Here is an 18,364-nt window from a genome sequence, read left to right on the forward strand (position 1 = left end):
AAACCGTGCGCTTCCGGCCTCGTTTATCAGAACACGTTATGAAACCACATAGAAAGTGACAGTTTTGTCTAACTTCGAATAGAAAAACTACATAATTTCTTTCGACAGCAGCGTCCACGGCAGTGTCTGAGCGGTGTCCGTCAGTGATTGAAGACAGTGATAGTAGCTCTACATGTAGGAATGTCCTAAAATGGTGCTTCGCGGATTATAATTACATTTGCAACCTACATCGTTCCCCTCTTACTCTCTCATCTCTCTCTCTCATTCACTCACTCACGACTGCACAATAAAGGGATCTTTGAAAAAATGCGAGAGAGAGACGTGCGAGCGAGAAGGGGAGGAGGAAAGAGAGAGTGAGGGAGGGGGAAGCGGCGTATGCTTGTATACAACAACCCCGATTTCCATTTTTTTCCCAACTCGTAATGTATTTAATTCAAGTGAAACGTAATCATGACGTGTCGTGTCATTAATCTCCTCGCCGCCTCTCCCGTAAGTACATTGAGCCTTACTTTCATCACAAAAAATATTTTAAATTAGATAAAACTGATAAATACATACACTCATATGCATTTATACGTGATTATACTGAACTGCAGTGTTTTCACGTTCCGGCAAAACATAAACCAAATTATATTTCATAGATATTATTGTTACAGTTTCAAACAACAAATATCTGACGACGACTTTTTCCGAATCGGATAAAATATCTCATAGTTGTTATAATGATACATCTTTGCTGTATCTCTTTTTCCTACCCTTCTTTTTCATGTGTTGCAGTAGCGAGCGGGTGATCGCATTGATTGGCGGGTCATATATTAATGCTCCGCATACATGTACTGCTGTTCAATTGTGCACTTTTGTTTGTATGTATTCAGCCCCGTGTATGTGCGCGTGTCTTTTGGTCCGACTATATATAGTAAAGGCGAGATTAGGCTGCATAGTTGCACTAATACGTGGGCCTGAAATACTACTGATACCGGCAAAAACGCATAAAGCTTTTAATAAACTGAAGCCGAACACGGCTAAATATGAAGTGCAAGAAAAGTGTGTGAAAGTGAATAGGCGAACATATGCGGGACTCATACTTATTTTAAAAGAGTAACTTACAGTAAAAGTACTTGGAACGAAGTTACAGTGCCTACAGTTGTTATATATATATATATATATATATATATATATATATATATATATATATATATATATATATATATATATATATATATTCGCATGTGGGAGTGTGTATTTTGTATGTCTTAAAATTTAGTCGTTCTTGCTCGTTGGTATATTTAACAACTTTCAGGAAATATATATATATTTATATGTATAGATGGGTTATCGAGGTAATGTTTCGTCGTCATTTTTCAGTGACACTATTCCAAAAATATAAACACCGAGGTAATATATATATTGCGATTTTTAGTAGTGCCACCCAAAGCGCGAGTAAAACAGTGTAGTTGACAAGCTGGTTCTTTTGTTAGAAACGTGTCAAGACGGCGTTAAATAGATTTCTCTTCAGCTGAGACGTAGCCTGCTACTAGACCAGGTAGTCTCCGCTAACTTGGGTCGTAAACAGCCATTATCACATTATTGCTACTACTTCTTGCTGCTGTAATTACTACTATTACTACTGGTCTGCATGTCCTAACGTCACCTCTTCTGAGCTGTAGAACATCTTTCTAGGTTAAGTCCCTTTCACTAAAAGTGACGAGTTTGCAATTGTAGCAGTTTTTAAACCACATAACGGAGAAACAGTGTGTTGAGTGGGTTGTTTAGTTCGATTTTCTGTTGTTGTCTAAGGGGAGAAAATACGAACGGAACATTGCAGTTTTGAGAGGGCGGAGAGATTGTCAGACATTCAAAATGAAATCCATGATGGCACTTTTTCTCACTTCCCATACTCGTGTCGTCCCCTACTAATCTTTCTCTTACAATATATAAAGAAACCCAGAAGGGTAAAATATGCCTGTCGAACTATAATTTAGGCTACAACGCTAGCTATTTAACTGAAAAAATATATTATGTTCGTAATAGCAGCTTTAACCGTACAACGTTACAATTAATATATGGCGAAATTAATTAAACGAGTTAAAAAGGGACAACGATCCGGTTTAAGCGGTTTTCTGAGTGTCTGCAAATGAAAGTGTGTTGTAAGTGATTTTGGTAGTTATTTATTTCAATAATGTGCCTTTTTTTTAATTGAGATGGCCGCGAAGAGAGGGAGAGAAAGGGATTGAAAATGGTTGCACGTTATTGACGCACATCAGGCACCCGCGGAGGAAATTCCTCTCGAGATAAGAAACAGACATGTCATCTGTGTAGCCTGGAGACACTCCCATAACATATAAAATCGTAAATAACGCAACTTTTCTAAGCACACACGTCTTGCATTTCAATTTACACAGCGTTTTTCACTTCACTACTTCATGATTTAGGGTACTTTTATATACAATGTTATTTACTTAAAAAAGAAGTACACACAGCACACAGGTGGATGATGAAAGAAAGGTTATTTTTTTAGTTTTAACAAACTGCTTCGGTCTCTAACTTTGTAAATGTAATATCTTTTATATAAATATAGATATAAAAAAACTATTTAAACCTGTTTTGTCCCAAGTGACGGATGAAAGTGGAGTAGCAGTCGCGTGCAAGGGGGCGGGGCTCGGCTATCTATCTATCTATCTATCTATCTATCTATCTATCTATCTATCTATCTATCTATCTATCTATCTATCTATCTGTCTGTCTGTCTGTCTATCTATCTGATTGTCTGTCTGTCTATTTCTGTCTGTATTTAAGTTTTATCTTGTTCAAAACGCATGATATATCGCATAAAAGACCAAAGGTAAGAAATGATACTATATGAATACATTTTTAAAAATCCCAAAATCAACCTTACCAAATACCTAAATAAATACACCTTACAGAAAGATTAAATCGAGACAATTTTGTTGTATCAAGCAAGAGTAACAGACAAACAATACATCTCTTCACATTAGTAATAATTTTATTAATACAATAATGTAATTGCCAATAATTTTTATACAAAAAAACCAAATGAAATGATTTTGATTGGTGCAAAAACCAAAGAGTTCTGATGCAGTGAAGTTATGAGAGAAGTCTATTGAAGCAATGCTTGATTCATTGTAAATTTGCATGGGTTTTGCCACATGGTGTATGGCATGTGCAATGATGGAGGATAGCACTGCTCAGGGGTTGAAGGAGACGTTAAAGTCAGGTGTGTTTCTGGGGTTTTGGAAACAGGTAGGGTGTGGTTTCCTACCTGTACCATTACTGTTACTATTACACTTGAAAAAGTGCAGGACTGGCATTTTGACATGCAACATAACATAAGTTGAACTGTTGCCTGAAGTCTACAATTTCACCTTCCAGGAAGGTGCTGAAGTATTCTTTCATTTGTATTTACATATAAGATCTTTAGGATGTATATTTCCAAGAATATCGGGCAATGCAATGGGAAGAACTTCTGATGGGCGTCCGGAATCTATACTTAGTAATTTGCATTGGAATTACAGTGCGCACCAAGCAACAGAAATGTTTTGTACATCAATGCTGCTTGCACATTTATATTAAGCAATATTTATATTATCTTTTACTCTAAGTAACTACTAACCCATTTCATTTACTTCATGGTGATACAAGTTGGCACCTTTCAGACTAGTTTTGATCAGGGCCCTGCCAGTGGCAGCAGGTGGTCAGGGAATAATCCAGCCGTAAAGTTTGAAACGTTAAAACACGTTTGAGGAATATTTTAAAAGTAGCAGTTCCCGAATTCGAAACAATACAAACACTTTTTTAAGATATGGGACCATCCTGGTGCAGCAGAGCATCGCCTTGGGAAGAAGGAAGGGAAAGGGACAGGGTGAGATTAAACGGAGCACAAGCAGAAAAGAGAAGAGGAGAAAGAGAGAGAGGGTTCAGGGAAAGGTGAAGTACAGGAAATGAAATCCGTCTGTGTGGAAGTCCGCTGTGCGGCCATGACAGAAAACCACAAGCCTCGAATTAGACCCCACCATAAACCCACACACACACTCCCTCATGCTCTCTGCCTCCACTGTCTCTGTCACACATGCACGTGGCATGGGCATATGTGTGTGGTTACGCACCCGCCGTAAAGTTACACACACACCCACACGCTGACTGTAAGCATGTGCACATCTCCTAATTACACATCTGACACAAAGCTACTGATGCACACAAATCCACAGTAACTCCCCGACACACATACAGGTGCAAATACAATCCTGGACATGGCGTGGTCTGTACCCCCACTCAAGCACTGCGACAAAATCACAAAACAAGCAGCACAGTCATTCGTATGACTGCGTTACATATGATCGCGTGTGTAGGATCACTCTCCCTGTCTTTCGGTATACACAGACAGATGCATTGTATCTGGTTGGGTCTCCTCCTCTCTCATTCAACCCCCCTCCCTGTCTGGCACCTTCTCTTTGCTTCGGATTCCCATCTTGAGCATTTTTAGAAGCTGTATTTGGCAACGAACAGTACCTCAGCAGTATGATAATAAGAAAGAAATTCTAACAATGTCATTGGCAAGACAGTAAACAAGAATATGGCTGTACCGCATCAAGTAGGTGCAGGCCCAAGAGGCATAGCAAACCAGAAAAGGCACATTGATGTGTACAGGAGCAGTATGGCAAGTGGACCCATATCGCATAAGCAACACAATTCTTCTTATTAGGAAAATCTTAGTCCACACCCATCTATTTTCAGTTGCATGTGCTGTTTCTTATCATTCTTACTCTCGGAGGATGTGATTCGAGTTAATCACGTCTCAACTGAATCTCCATCTCTTCACCATTTTTGTGGTGTGCATAATTGATCCCGTCTTCTCTCTTCTGCCCCTGTTTATCCTTCCTCGTTCGCCCCTCTTCCTGTCTTTTTCTCTCTCTTCCTCGCCATGTTGGCAGGCCCAATCTACCAGCTGATATCAGCATTCCCTGGCACGAGGCCAACTGGCACTGCAGTCAGCGGGGAGAGGGAGAGAGAGAATGAAAGAGAATGAGTGAATAATGGAGGGGGGAGCGAGCGAGAGAATGAGAGGGGGATGGGAAGAGTGTGAATCAGAAAAACAGAAGGAGAGCAACTTTGGGCGAAAAGATGGAACAATAACAGCAGATTGAGCGAGCAAAAAATGGAGGCAAGGGAGACAGAATGAGAGTGTGTGATTGATACTGTCGATCCTCAAGAGTCATGATTATGCCAAAATGTTAGAGCGCAGTATTACAGTGTCACTGCGATCTGCCCAGCTCAATATGGGTACATTGGCATGAGCCCTCTTCTGGTGATTATAAACTTTTACCTACACAGCATGACATCATCCAGGGGACAGATTCTCTAAAACCCACCTGACTTAATTTGTGTGCATGCTTTGCGTGTGCTGAAACGTGGGTGCCGTACGTGCAGTTAATGCGCCGCTTGTGTCTGTGCGTATGTGTACGTGACATTCTCAGCTGCCGAGCGAGAGCGCCAATCTCTGTCGCACCAGCTGAAATATGGCAATGATTATTTTATAAAGGAGTCATTAGAACAGGAACAGTCGTTACGTATTGGTCACTCTCGCCTCGTTAGTCCACTGTCACAGCTTGTGCCGTGATGTCACACTTAGCAGTACAGATGCACATGATTAAGCCAAGTTCAGGGACAAGTCTCTCCGTGTGAACTGAACTTTGCAGGTTTCTGTGTGACGATTTTATTTCTGCCTCGTCTCTGTCTTATGTTTGCGGCCTGTAGTTGTGTACTTGCTGCGTCAGGGACCCGGTGCGCTTGGCGTGAACTGTCTCGGGGCGCGCTCTTGTATGTGAACAGGAAGGGTGTGTGGGGAAGTAAAAACATCTGGCGCCCATCCTGTTTGGGACAGACCGTGTCCTGCTCTGCCCTGTTCCTATAGGCCAGCAGAGATTGTATAAGTTTCAAGCAGCTCGCTATCTGCTCTGAAATGGAGGCACAGTGGCTACTAGGATGGTGCTGTTAGGAGCTATGATGCTGATCATTCTAAATCCATGATGAATAATGATGACGGTGATGAATAATGGTGACTGCAGTGACACAGGTGATGAAAGTATAATGATGATGATGACGATTATGTGTTGAAATTTACAGAACTGTGTTGGAGGTGGTCTGAGGAACTGGACCAAGCACTGTAACAGCTTTTCCACACCCAGTAGAGCAACTAAAGTATGGCACACAAGCACTGCTGGTGAGATCACCCACACGCTCCCTCATAGTAAAATCTCTCAACATGTTTGAAGCTGACAGAGTTACTCCTGGTTGTAAGTGTAAGAAAGATGCAATGAATGAAGTAATGTAATGATGCGATGAATTCTTTGGCACTGTGTGATATGAGCAGATACACACAAACTAACGAAATAGTATCCTATGAAACTTATATGGATTTTCTGTCATCTGTCTCTCTTTTCTCACACTTTGTCTTCCTCACTCTTGCAGAGCATGGATTCACCCCCAGAGTCTGTTCTGGCTCTCTCCTGTGAGCCCCTCCCAACTTCCCCCACACTTCCATCCTTGGACCATAGTCCTCTGGACCTCCACAATTGCTCTCCTCCACCTTTTCAGATCTCCTCCTTTCCTTGCGAGGAAGACAATGAGGAGGAAGAGGAAGATGAGAATGAAGAGAAGGAAATTTCTGCACCCCCCTCCCCCACCCCTGCAGTTGCACTGTTCCCAGGAGACCAGGAGGCACAGAGTCCTTCACCAGACAACAGCCCTCCAGACATGCACCTGGAACCCATTCCCCTGAGGGGAGCGCTCCCAGGATTCGGGGCTCTGGAGCTGGCCTTGTCCTCTACCCAGGACCCCAGCTGCAGCGATGAGCTGGACCTACAGCTCTTCCACAACGGCCGTCCAAGTGGGGAGGAGGGTGAACGGAGTGGGGGGGACGGAGCAGGGACACAGGTGACATCGCCTGCGCTCAAGTTCCCCTGTAAGGTGTGCGGGAAAAGGTTCCGATTCAACAGCATCCTGTCCCTGCACGCTCGTGCTCACATCTTGGAACGGGAGCGCGCCTCTTTCGTCTGCCAGTGCTGTGGGTTCCGGGCTTCCAGTAGGGCCTCGCTTGCCGTACACATGAAGGGGCACCACAATCAGAGTCGAGCACCAGAGCCAGCCAATCGGAGCCCTATGGGGGGGTGCTCTGTAAGCTCACCAGGAACCAGCGAGACCCTGTCTACCCTTAGTCCGCTCATCTCTGCTGGTGAGACCGCACAGTTGACCCCACCTCTCATGGAAGAAGCTGCCCCCGTCACCACTGCTTCCACAGATGATGTTGGCTCTTCCGCCTCCGTTGCCTTCCGGTGCCACGCCTGCAAGGGCAAGTTTCGTACGGCGTCTGAACTGTCGCGGCACGTCCGCATCCTCCACAACCCCTACAAGTGCACCATGTGTCCGTTCTCAGCCAGCAGAGAAGAGGATCTGGCTTCGCACCTGCAGGAGAGCCACCCAGCCTTGTCCCCAGTGGAGGCTGCTGAAAGCGACGCGACCCCTGCCGTGTCTGCTGTGCCCCCACCCCCGCCTCCTGCATTTTGCTGCGAGACCTGTGGTCAGCGCTTCACCCAGTCCTGGTTCCTCAAGGGCCACATGCGGAAGCACAAGGACTCTCTCGACCATAAATGCCAGGTCTGTGGACGTGGCTTCAAGGAACCCTGGTTCCTGAAGAACCATATGAAGGTGCACCTCAACAAACTAGGGCTTAAAACCGGCCTGAGTAGCACAGTGTCTGATGACCAGACCAAAACCCCCGCTGGAGGCCAGGCTTTGGGGACACTTTACTCAAGTGTACTCCTGGCTCATGGAGCAGGAGGTGCTGGTGAAACAGGGGGAGGAGGAGGGAGAGTAGATAGGGAAGCCCTCGCGAAGCTGGCTGCAGCAGGGAGCAGTGAGGCAGGAGGTTCAGCTAAAGTCTCCTTGTTGGGATACCTGGGGCTCCCGGGTGACGGCGGTGCGGCCAGCTGCATGGAGAGGCTTCAGGCTGTGGCGCAGGTAGCGGAGATGAGCAGCGGGGGAGGGGGAGCAGGCGGATTGGGGGATCAGGCGGCTGTGTGGCATATGGTGGCCCACAGCCTGGCTGCTGCCCAACAGCAACAGCATCAGCACCAGCATCAGCACCAGCAACAGCATCAGCAACAGCAGAGACCCAGGCAGCGCAAACACAGGAGCTCAGTGGCCGGAGAGGCAGAGCAAGTGCGGGCCTACCTGGGGGGGCTCATGTCCAGGGAAGTGCCGCCGGGGGCTTCGTGGGAATGCCCCGACTGTGGCAAGCTCTTCCGGAGCCTGCAGCAGGCTGTGGCGCATGCCCGAGTTCATACGCAAAGGCCACCAAAGAGGGAGGACAGCGGGAAGAGGCGCAGCGGTGGAGAAAGAGGAGCTAGGGGAGGCAGCGAGGGGAGGGCAGACATCCCCAAGGCCCCAGGGAGCCAGCAGCAAGCAACAGGAACAGCTGTGGGTACAGTGGCCGCTGGAGGATTCCACGCTATGATGTCACACTTCCAAGGTGTCAGAATTACTGCTGTAATGTCGCCTACAATCCCTTCCTCTGTATCTCTTTCAAAGCCGATTGTTTTCAGCCTCCTCCTGCATGCCGTTATGACTTTAACCTGGGGCTGGTGTGTGTGACTCTTTTTCAGGTGAGAATGGTCTGAGGAGCATCTCCTCTGGTCAGCCTGCAGGCCCCAAGGAGCGGGTAAGAGGTACAGGGGTGAAGGACTGTCCTTACTGTGGCAAAGCCTTCCGGTCCTCCCACCACTTAAAAGTGCATCTCCGAGTGCACACTGGTGAGTGCCTCCCCTTCTATTCCACACCTAACAGTAGACGTTATTACCTTCAAGGCAAAAAAAAAACAGGCCACTAATGTGGTCCTTGGTTTGGCCTTCAATGATTTAGATAATAATATTGTAATGATTATGATAACAAAGATGGTGCTGTGATGAAATATTCAAAATGCAAGGTATCCTGTAAGTAAATCAAGCATTCTGCTTCCATCTAGTGTCTGTAATGTATTATTGCATGCTGCTAATGGCTGTATGCAGACTGGTTGAATGTAATTAATGTTTTGTTTATTTAGTTATTTACTGTATTTTTCATTTGATGTACTTTTATTTAGGACATTTAGTTATTACTAAATGGAAATGTGGTGTTGACTGAATTGTGGGCATTAGTTATGAGTACAGTTGTACAGTTTGCAGCCATGAAGCTATCTTACATGTTCGTTAGCCCAGTGCTGAATGTTTCGGTGTTTCCTGCCATGCACAGTACCTGAATCAGCCACGTTTGGGTCTTCACAGGGGAGAGACCATACAAATGTCCCCACTGTGATTATGCTGGGACCCAGTCCGGCTCCTTGAAATACCACCTACAGAGGCATCACCGGGAACAGAGAAGCTCTTCAGGTGGCAGTAATGCCTCCAGTGCAGCCCCAACACGAAATGCCCCCCTGACACCTGGCTCTGGGAGCCCCTATGGTCAGCACGGCTCCAAGCAACGCTGCTCCACCTCCTCCCAGAGCTCCTTTAGGAGGGTGGAGTCACCCAAGCACGGTCAGCCGTGGCATGCAGGTCCATCAGAGCGCAGAGAGCGAAGGGGTTCCCAAAGGAGTGGCGGTAAGGGAGTGCACAGGGAGGCGGAGGACTTCCATTACATTCCTGGGGTCATGGGGGGACTTTACCTTGGGGGATCTGAGGGCAGCTGGGGTGGGGAAGGTCCCCATGGCAAGCTGCCGAAGGTGTCCCGCCGTAAACCAGCAAGCACCAGCCGCATGGTCCCCACCAACGGCCAGATGGAAGGCAGCAGGCCTAGAGGGCCACTGGAGCGATTTGAGCCTTTGGACCTTTCCCGTCGACCCTCCCCAGGTCAGGGTTCTGAAGACGATGGAGGGGCGGTCACCCTGAACCAGTGCCTCTTTTGTCCCTTCCGCACCTCCTCCGCAGAGCTGATGGCGATGCACTTGCAAGTCAACCACACCAGCAAGTCCCGACGCAAGAGGAGCCTGATGGGGGAGACCTGGACCCACAGAGAGGTCGCAAAACCAGCCCTTCATGCTGGGGCGGACCCTGTCGCCCTCTGGAAGTCCTGGAGGAATGATGGCTGGGCCAGTAGTGCAGCAGTGAGACCTAATGGCTGCTTACGGGAAGGACCGAGAGCTAAGATGAAATCAAACTCAACCGTTGAAACTAACCCTGACTCTACAACTGTCCGAAGCATGTATGAGTGCGACGACGAGGAGGAAGAAGTAGAAGAGGAGGAAGAAGAGGAAGAGATGGAAGGAGACAAGGAGGCAGAAAGCAGTAGTTTAGGTGATTCCCCCAAGACTGAGGGAACAGTAATCCATTCCCCAGCCTTAGGGTTTGAGGAGAGCACCCCCGTGGTAGAGAGGGGTGAGGCCAATTAACCCGAGAGAGTAGAAGCTGTGAGAGGCAATAGGGAGAGAGTTGAGAAAGCAGAGAAGTAAAAAAAGAAATAAGAAAGAATATGGATGACAAGGTGTTGCCATAGTTTCAAGTCATACTGTCTGTTTTTTTTTATGTATGAGGGAATCCTCGAAAATTCATGATAGAAATATCATCAGCTATGTCCTTTCCTTTGTCCTGCATGGACAGCTTTGATCTTGTGAAAAAAAAGAAGTTCAGACGACAAAACAGAAAGGTTTGGCCTTAGTACAATTCCAAAGCTTCCACTTTGTGAAGACATCATTCTCACCACTTGCAATCCCAGTATTCCATTGGCCGTTCCTGACAAATTATCAACCATCAATTCCAGGACGGTGGTAAATGTGATTCCTCTAAATGGGCTCAGAAGAAAAGCACAAGCTGCATGGCTTGAGTTTTTCCTCCTAGATTTAAACGGATGTTTCTTATCGTTTTACCAATCATTCTGATTCACATAGCACTTGCGGTATAGAAGAGGCCCCTTTAACTGAAGGATATTGTAGTGTTAGAGTAAATAGTTACAAATAGATGAATGTCACTGCTGTCAAAGTAGCCGTTAGAATTTCTTCAGCAGTATAAGGTAAATGAATTTAATAAAAAAAAAAAAACATAAATTTGGTCTGAATATGTCTTTCCTCAGGGAGACAATTTTTTTTTCTCACAGAAATGAATTTACACAATAAAATATGCTTTGCTGGAAGAGTGAGCATTAGGTCTGCTGCTGGAGTGCCCATACTGGTGCTGCAGAAGAACATGGACTCAGAAACAGCCTTCTGTTCAAAAGTCTTGCCAGCCATTGAGGTAGAGCTTCAACTGTTATCGTAAAAGTATTCTCCATTTCCATATCAGTATTTCCAACATGGACAGCTTAGAGTGCTGTGAGTTCAGACGGACCATACCACTCCAACTCAGGAGAAGCAGTCCTGCCTGTGGAACTAAGCAAGAATTTATCTGTGAATACATTCCATAGGGCCAATCTAGAACTGGTTCTATTAGTCACAAAGCTGCCTTTGGCATTTCAGAGGGCACCCAGAAAACGACGGGCACCTTTATTGCCACTGTAAGCCACTTGACTGCAAGCGTGCATGATGCCTGTCCACACTCATTAAGCGATGAGCGATCGGTCGTTTCTGTGAGAACGACTTACATCCTCATGGCAAAGACGCCCCCTATTTTATGCCTGTGATCCCAAACCAAGACAATGGTGCAGAGCCACGCAGCCGGATGCCCGAAACTCGCTCGTTTACCTTAAGTTGCAGACACGCTTTTCACTTGCACGTGACCCAGTTGTCCCATTTCCATCTGGCTTTGATGTATTCCAAGTGTGATTTCGAGAACCGTGTGTTTCTTAAGAACAACATTAGTGCCTAGTAACGTGGTATGAAGACGGTCATTGATCTGATTTATGGATAGAAAGAGAAACTGCAGAAGTGTAAAGAAGAGGGTTATTATACATAAATTAGATGGTACTGGCGTCATTCAGTCTAACTACTGTACATAATGCTGGCGCCTTTAGGAAAAAAATGGTATGAGATAAAATGAAAACAGAGGGCATATTTCCATGTGTATTACAAAAGTGCCAGTATTGTTTGTGAAATGTTATTCTAACAGAGGCTATAGGTTTATTAAGAAAACGGCACTGTTGACATCAGTCCAGATTCTGTTTTTCCTGAGATGAAGGCGCATTTGAACAGGGAAGAGAAGGTGCTACAGGTTCACCGTGCAGGGAGACGGAAACCAAGCAATGGGCTTGGACTCGCTGTTCATAACTCACCCCCTCTCCCCCCTCCCCAAGAAAAAAGAAAAAAGAAAAACACCCATCTAAAGATAAGAATAGATGCGGAGCAAAAATAAGCAGAAGCAAATCGGAATACTACTTCTTTTAGATCAGTAGTTTTGTTTTTTTTTTAAGTTAAACAAGTTATAAAACACTAACAAATAGAAAACCCAGTAGAAAATGTGTAGCTTTTATAAGACAAAAAAGAACAAAAAAATAAAGGTAAAGAGTATTAATATTAGTAATAATAATAATTATAACAGTTACAAAAAAACTGGAATTAAATGTATGCAGATCACTGTGTGAGGGGTACTTTTTCCCTAAATAGTTTTTTTTTCCAGTTAAGGACAACCAAACATTTTATATAAATATATATAAATATATTAAATGAAGTAGCTTTTTTTCTTGTTGAACCTGTCGAGCTACAGCTTGAACTGTGACCCATGGTCCTGTATCTTCATCTTCTCATGATGCAGGTGGGGGGGGGGCTCCACTGCCACAGGCAGACATTTATTTTTTGTATAAAATGTGCAATTCCAGCACACTGGAGCATTTGGGTTTGACCCTTAATCTCTGTTGCCTTTTCTTAAGGTAAAAGTATTAATTGCGGTACCCTCAGTTCAAAAAGCTTCCCTTTGGTTCAGTCCGTTGTTAAATCCTCAAGTGTCTCCTACCTACACTAGTAATAGGGCTGACTTCTCAGAGCATGTAAATGTCTCTAAAAATTGTTGAGATTTGTGAACTCTATCCATTGGATTGGATTACTGTGTGATTATCCTGAGGGTAGGATTTGAGTTCTTGTGTCTTTTTTTCCTTGATAAGAAGAGGACCAGTGATTCTTGTTGTGGCTTTATTGCGTCAGTCTGTGCGTTTTATTCCTTTGTTATTAGAGCACCTTATGAGTTTACAGTCAGAGCGTCGGTCCTTAGATTCGATGCCATCGTGCCTTCTGTTTCGAGCACTTCCTGGTGTATCCTGTGAGCTCACCAAAAGCACTTAGTCTCTTTCAGTTCATTTCTGATACCTAATCATTTCTCTTCTCACTGCCAATGCCTAAATTCCACTCTGCCACCCATTTTTAGTGATTTAATCCCGCTCAAATGCTCAAATCCTGATTCGTTCATTGTCCTTCGCTCATTCTGTTGACAGCAGTCTTTTTGCTTTCTATTTTAGCTAAAATAAATCTTCTTCACAGACAAATGCAGCACATATCTGTGTATCTGTGTGGCAGGAATCCAGGAATCTGTTTTTAATGTTGTCATGCTGGGGTGTTAGTGAACCCCTGTGCTCTTCTCTGTTTCAAAGACCATAAGAAGGTGATGTAAACTAACTGGTATTGAGGCCTTTGTTTAAGTTTATGTTCAAATGTGACTTTTTAAAATGATGTTGATGAGATGGGGGATCCATGCTGTACTGCTCTTCTTATAATTATTATTATTATTATTATTTTTGGTATAATGAAAAACAACCGTGTCTGATGAATGTTGTACAGATAGCACTAGTAACAATGTGTTTTACTGAGACCACAAACCCAGCAGCTCTGCTACTGTGCCTGACGATATTCTTCCTGAAAAAGTTGGTAATAATCACAAAGGATTTATGTGACGTATATGTTATATTACGTGTTGTCATTTCATGTGTATATTATAGAATTACATATGAAAATAACCAGTCATTTATAAGTTAACAATGTCATTGACTTATTGCTTTGTGCATCAACATGTATTAACGTATTACTTTTTCAAGAAGGTTATGACATTTTAAGGCACACGTAGAGGCGGCTCGTTGCCCCGTGGGCTCTGTGTTTGTATGTGTGCTGGTAACTGCAGTGAGAAGGGTGGGCTGCCAGGTGGGTTTGGGGTCTCGTGTAGTTGACTGCCATTGCAGTGAGGGAGCTAATCTAACATGTAGTGACTAATATGAAAACGTGGACAGAAAACATTAGAGGTGAAACCATTAAAGAGTTTTTAAAAGTTTGCCGGCTGTGTTTTCTGTTTCTGTTCCGGGACGACCTCACCACGTGGGAACACTCGAATTTTACTTCCTCTCAGCTGAATAAACTTCAGTTAGACACACCTTGGCAGTGTGTTTACTGTCATTGCACTTAAGGCCCTGTGATTATCAGCTATGTTATTTGTTATCGATTCAATATGAATGGACAGATCAAAATGCATACAAAATAGGAACACTGCACTGGCTTTTTACTGTTACACAACATGCAAAGTTCCATGTGCAAATACTTTTATAGGCTTGCATGCTGGCTTGGTGCATGGTAGCATCTTGTGTAGGCTGTACTCCAACCTTGTGGCTCCAAGCTTCTCCGTGACCATAACCAAAATAAGAAGCAGTTGGAAGACTGATGGATTCAGGCATTCGTGATCACTGTGAAATTTTCTACCAGCTGTGGAGATTCCAGATTTGTTAAAGAAAATAATCATTCACATTTACATCAACTATTATTGCTTGCGTCTCAACATGGAACATGAGGCATTATGATGACATCTAGTGGTCTTTATATATTCTCAGTACTTAAGACCGTTAATTCCATGCACTTCACACAAACTGAAACAAGCTAACAAATGGACAAACCCAGAATGCATTGAATCATGGGTTTTATTGCCCTTATGCTTTTCAGACCTGATTTGCCCTTATTCCCTGATTAACAGCGTTTTGCATATGTAACAATGATACCAATACACCGGAATATAAAACAGTATTAGTTCCTCCATTAGATTATTACATGCAGAACAAAACTGTCTTTGCAAAATTGTTTGATATTGATTTGTTAACCGATATAGTCAAAATAATTATGAGAAAAAATCGGCATAGTTTCTTGTGTTTTTCGTTTCAAACGAATTCGTGGTGTACTTAACCAGAGCTTACACTGAATTCCGTTTGTTTTGCTGGAAAAAAAAAGACTCCAGGAAAACCTGAGTAATAAAGTTTGTTTACTAAATAAACCACACGTGTTTTAAACATGAGAAGTGTAGAACATCTTAAGCAAAGACCAGTTAATATGAGAAGTAAAAGCAAACATATGACTGGAACCTCAGTGAAAATACAGGTATCGTTTAAAGGAGAAACACGGATCAGTTTTTACTGACTGTAATTAAACAATTAAATCCTATGAACATCATCAAATGCCTGTCACAATACTCATTCTCTTCTCAAGTTATCTTTTGTCATATACAAAAAAAAAACACCTCTGGATTTTATATACATTTTCAAGTTCCTCTTTACAGTTCTAAGTACAAAGATTTGTGTGACTTTTTTTCATGGATACAAAGAAACTTTAACCTCTTACACCCTTTAACCTCTTAACACAACTTGTGTTAAGTGCAGTCAAGAGCTGAACTGCTGTGTCACCAGAAAGAAACATCTGCAGTACAATATTTCCTCCCTGAATTTGTTGAACAATACGAAACATTACAGCACTGTGTTGATAACAGGAAGCAAAAACAAAGATTACATCTTTTTAGACTCTAAGTCCAGTCTTTTGATTTGGTTTATAAGATTTTCTTTCTGGCGCACAGGTGGATCATGGGAAGCCTAGACAAATAACTCAGACTATTTTCTTACATCAAATATTTGCAAAGGATGTTTTGTGATCACTAGAGGTCCCCGAAAAAGACAAAGATCATAAGGACAGTTTCAGAGGGTGGGGAAAAAAAATCTGAGGTCTTCACTGCACCAAAAAAATGTGACTCCTGAATGTTGACTCTCAACAAAAGGGAGCATGGCTCAGATTCGAGCAGGTCTGAAAGCCCTTTACCCCGTTTCTTCTTGTGCTGCAGCTAGATCTCAGGAAGGATCATGCACTGATTGTGGTAAAACACGAAACGTGCAAACGTTAAAATCAGTGACCCATTTTTATTTCTCCCCAGGAGGGGCGCGCTGAAAGTGAAGCTGAAGCAGCAGAGAAGTAAAGAGTTTTCAGCATCCAGGGTATGGACTCCTAGTAGCCCCCACCCCCCCCCCCCCCCCCCAAAAAAAAAAAAAAAAAAAAAAGTGACCCTGAACTGCATGATGCCAAGCAGGTTAACCTAAGAGTCTTTTGTATTACAGAAAGGTCTACAGCTCTTAGATTATTGGTGGTGCTTCCCCCTTTCTCCCCAGAGAAATAGAAAATAAACAATACATTAAGACACAGCTTCTAATTGGCATGTGAGAAAGATTTTGAAGGGCTAAACATAAAAATATATTTTTTGAAACTAAATTGCTGTGTGTCATCGATTGGGTGATCCTGGGTGTTCTCTTATCAGTACCGCCTGCTGTTAACACTAGAACTGCCAAATCTACGCAAATTTGCGTAAATTCCCTGGGCCTAACACCTACTAGCATCCCTGCTGAGAGTTTCTTGGGCCATTGTCCTCCTGCTTTTGTTGTGCAAACACACCCATTACCTGTGAGGCCTGGCACATTTGCATTTTTTTACTCAGAGCAGCTAAAATCCAAGGCAGGCTAAACCTCTGTGTGTGACATGGAAACCTTCACAAAAGTCTGCCATATCTATACCAAATATCCCACATGCTGACTGACCTGCAAATATGAAAGACACACATTCACAAAATATATGGAAGCACAAGTCTGTTTTATTTATAAAAAGAATTGAGTGTTTCAAACTTTGCAGTGTTTGCAGACCCAGTGACCATCATCCCTGCATTTGGCGCAAGTGAATTTGTAACACTTTGCACTGGTAAACCTGCTGCGGTTTCTGTTGCAGTTCTCCTGTACCTGACACTGAGTTGTCCATACAAGTCCTGGCACAGCAGCAGCCTTCCTCTGTCCCCATAGCCTTTTGTGGCATAAATTGGCAATGGAGTTCCTTGGCTAGATGACTCAAAAATAATCTTCTTTTGCCTTCCCACCCTGTACATGCCTTGTACAGAACGTAGGAATTTGCCACCACCAGGTCCAGCATGTTGTAAAATACAGCTACTGGCCACCTGCATGTTGCTGCTCTTACGGAATACATGCGCGCCATTTGGTCCAACACATTTACACCACACTATAACAGCAGAGAGAGAGAGAGTCATGAGTGTATTTGCTTTTTTTCTACCTTCTTTCTATATAGGCCTGTATAGTACATATCAGAAAACATTGTAGCACTGATGTAAAATTATACACACATTCACATACCTTCATGTGGTTATAGTCTGTTATCGTGTTGGGTTTCCTCTTTCTGCCTTCACAGATCGCCACATCTTGGTCCAAGGAACTCAGAACACACACAATCTTGTTTTTTTAGGTGCATAAATTGTCAAGGAGACACTGCCACTTCTAAGCACTGACGCGGAGAATTCCTCTTGCTGTGCAGTGTCCTTTGAAATTGGAGGAAGTTCATACCAAACTTTATTCCCTGTGCTCAGTAGTGTTGTTTTGCGCTGAAGCAGTCTGTGTGACAGTGCCAGTGAGGTGAAGAAATTGTCCGTTGTGACATTTCTCCCGTCATCCAGAAATGGCTCCATCAGACTCATGACCATGTTCTCTGCCAGCCTCTCCCTTTTCTGGTGACTGGGGTCCTTTCCCAAGTTAGGGGACACGTTGCAGACGTATTTGGTCTCCAAATCCGTGGCCATCCAGAACTTGATCCCAAATTTGTCCGGCTTGGATGCGATATACCAAGTGACATGGAATGGATCCACATCTACTCCACGTTGTCTTTCCACCGGTGTCCCTCAGGGCTCGGTTCTTGGCCCTCTCCTATTCTCCCTCTACACTAAATCTCTTGGCGAAGTTATATCCTCACATGGCTTCTCCTACCACTGCTATGCCGATGACACTCAACTCATCCTCTCCTTCCCTCCCTCAGACACTCATGTCTCCACTAAGATCTCTACATGCTTGGCAGACATCTCATCTTGGATGACCACTCACCAGCTAAAACTCAAAACTAGTAAAACTGAGTTGCTTTACATCCCGGCTGACTCATCCCCCCTCCAGGACCTTGCGATCTCCTTTGACAACTCCCTGATCCGTCCTTCGGTTTCTGCTAGAAACCTTGGAGTTACCATAGATGATCGGTTGTCATTTTCCTCACATATCACCAGTCTTTCTCGCTCTTGTCGGTTTCTCCTCTTTAACATCAGGAGGATACGTCCATTTCTTTCCA

At 43.9% G+C, this 18,364-nt stretch overlaps 1 protein-coding gene across 1 annotated transcript; it reads left to right on the forward strand.

Annotated features, from left to right (window-relative positions):
- Window positions 1-352: 352 nt before the first annotated feature.
- Window positions 353-14,228, forward strand: znf219 (zinc finger protein 219). Its single transcript, XM_048970226.1, has 5 exons — window positions 353-489; window positions 6,142-6,238; window positions 6,487-8,545; window positions 8,679-8,825; window positions 9,336-14,228. The coding sequence occupies exons 3-5, from the start codon at window positions 6,490-6,492 to the stop codon at window positions 10,436-10,438; spliced, it is 3,306 nt and encodes a 1,101-aa protein (XP_048826183.1). The 5' UTR covers window positions 353-489; window positions 6,142-6,238; window positions 6,487-6,489; the 3' UTR covers window positions 10,439-14,228.
- The last annotated feature ends 4,136 nt before the right edge of the window (window positions 14,229-18,364 follow it).

The sequence above is a fragment of the Brienomyrus brachyistius genome, chromosome 12 (assembly GCF_023856365.1).
Source record: "Brienomyrus brachyistius isolate T26 chromosome 12, BBRACH_0.4, whole genome shotgun sequence".
NCBI lineage: Eukaryota > Metazoa > Chordata > Actinopteri > Osteoglossiformes > Mormyridae > Brienomyrus > Brienomyrus brachyistius.

Coding starts and splice junctions, on each gene's coding strand:
- znf219 (XM_048970226.1), top strand. CDS start 6,490: ATGGATTCACCCCCAGAGTCTGTTCTGGCTCTCTCCTGTGAGCCCCTC. Junction 8,546..8,678: donor TATGATGTCACACTTCCAAG/GTGTCAGAATTA, acceptor ACTCTTTTTCAG/GTGAGAATGGTCTGAGGAGC. Junction 8,826..9,335: donor GCATCTCCGAGTGCACACTG/GTGAGTGCCTCC, acceptor GGGTCTTCACAG/GGGAGAGACCATACAAATGT.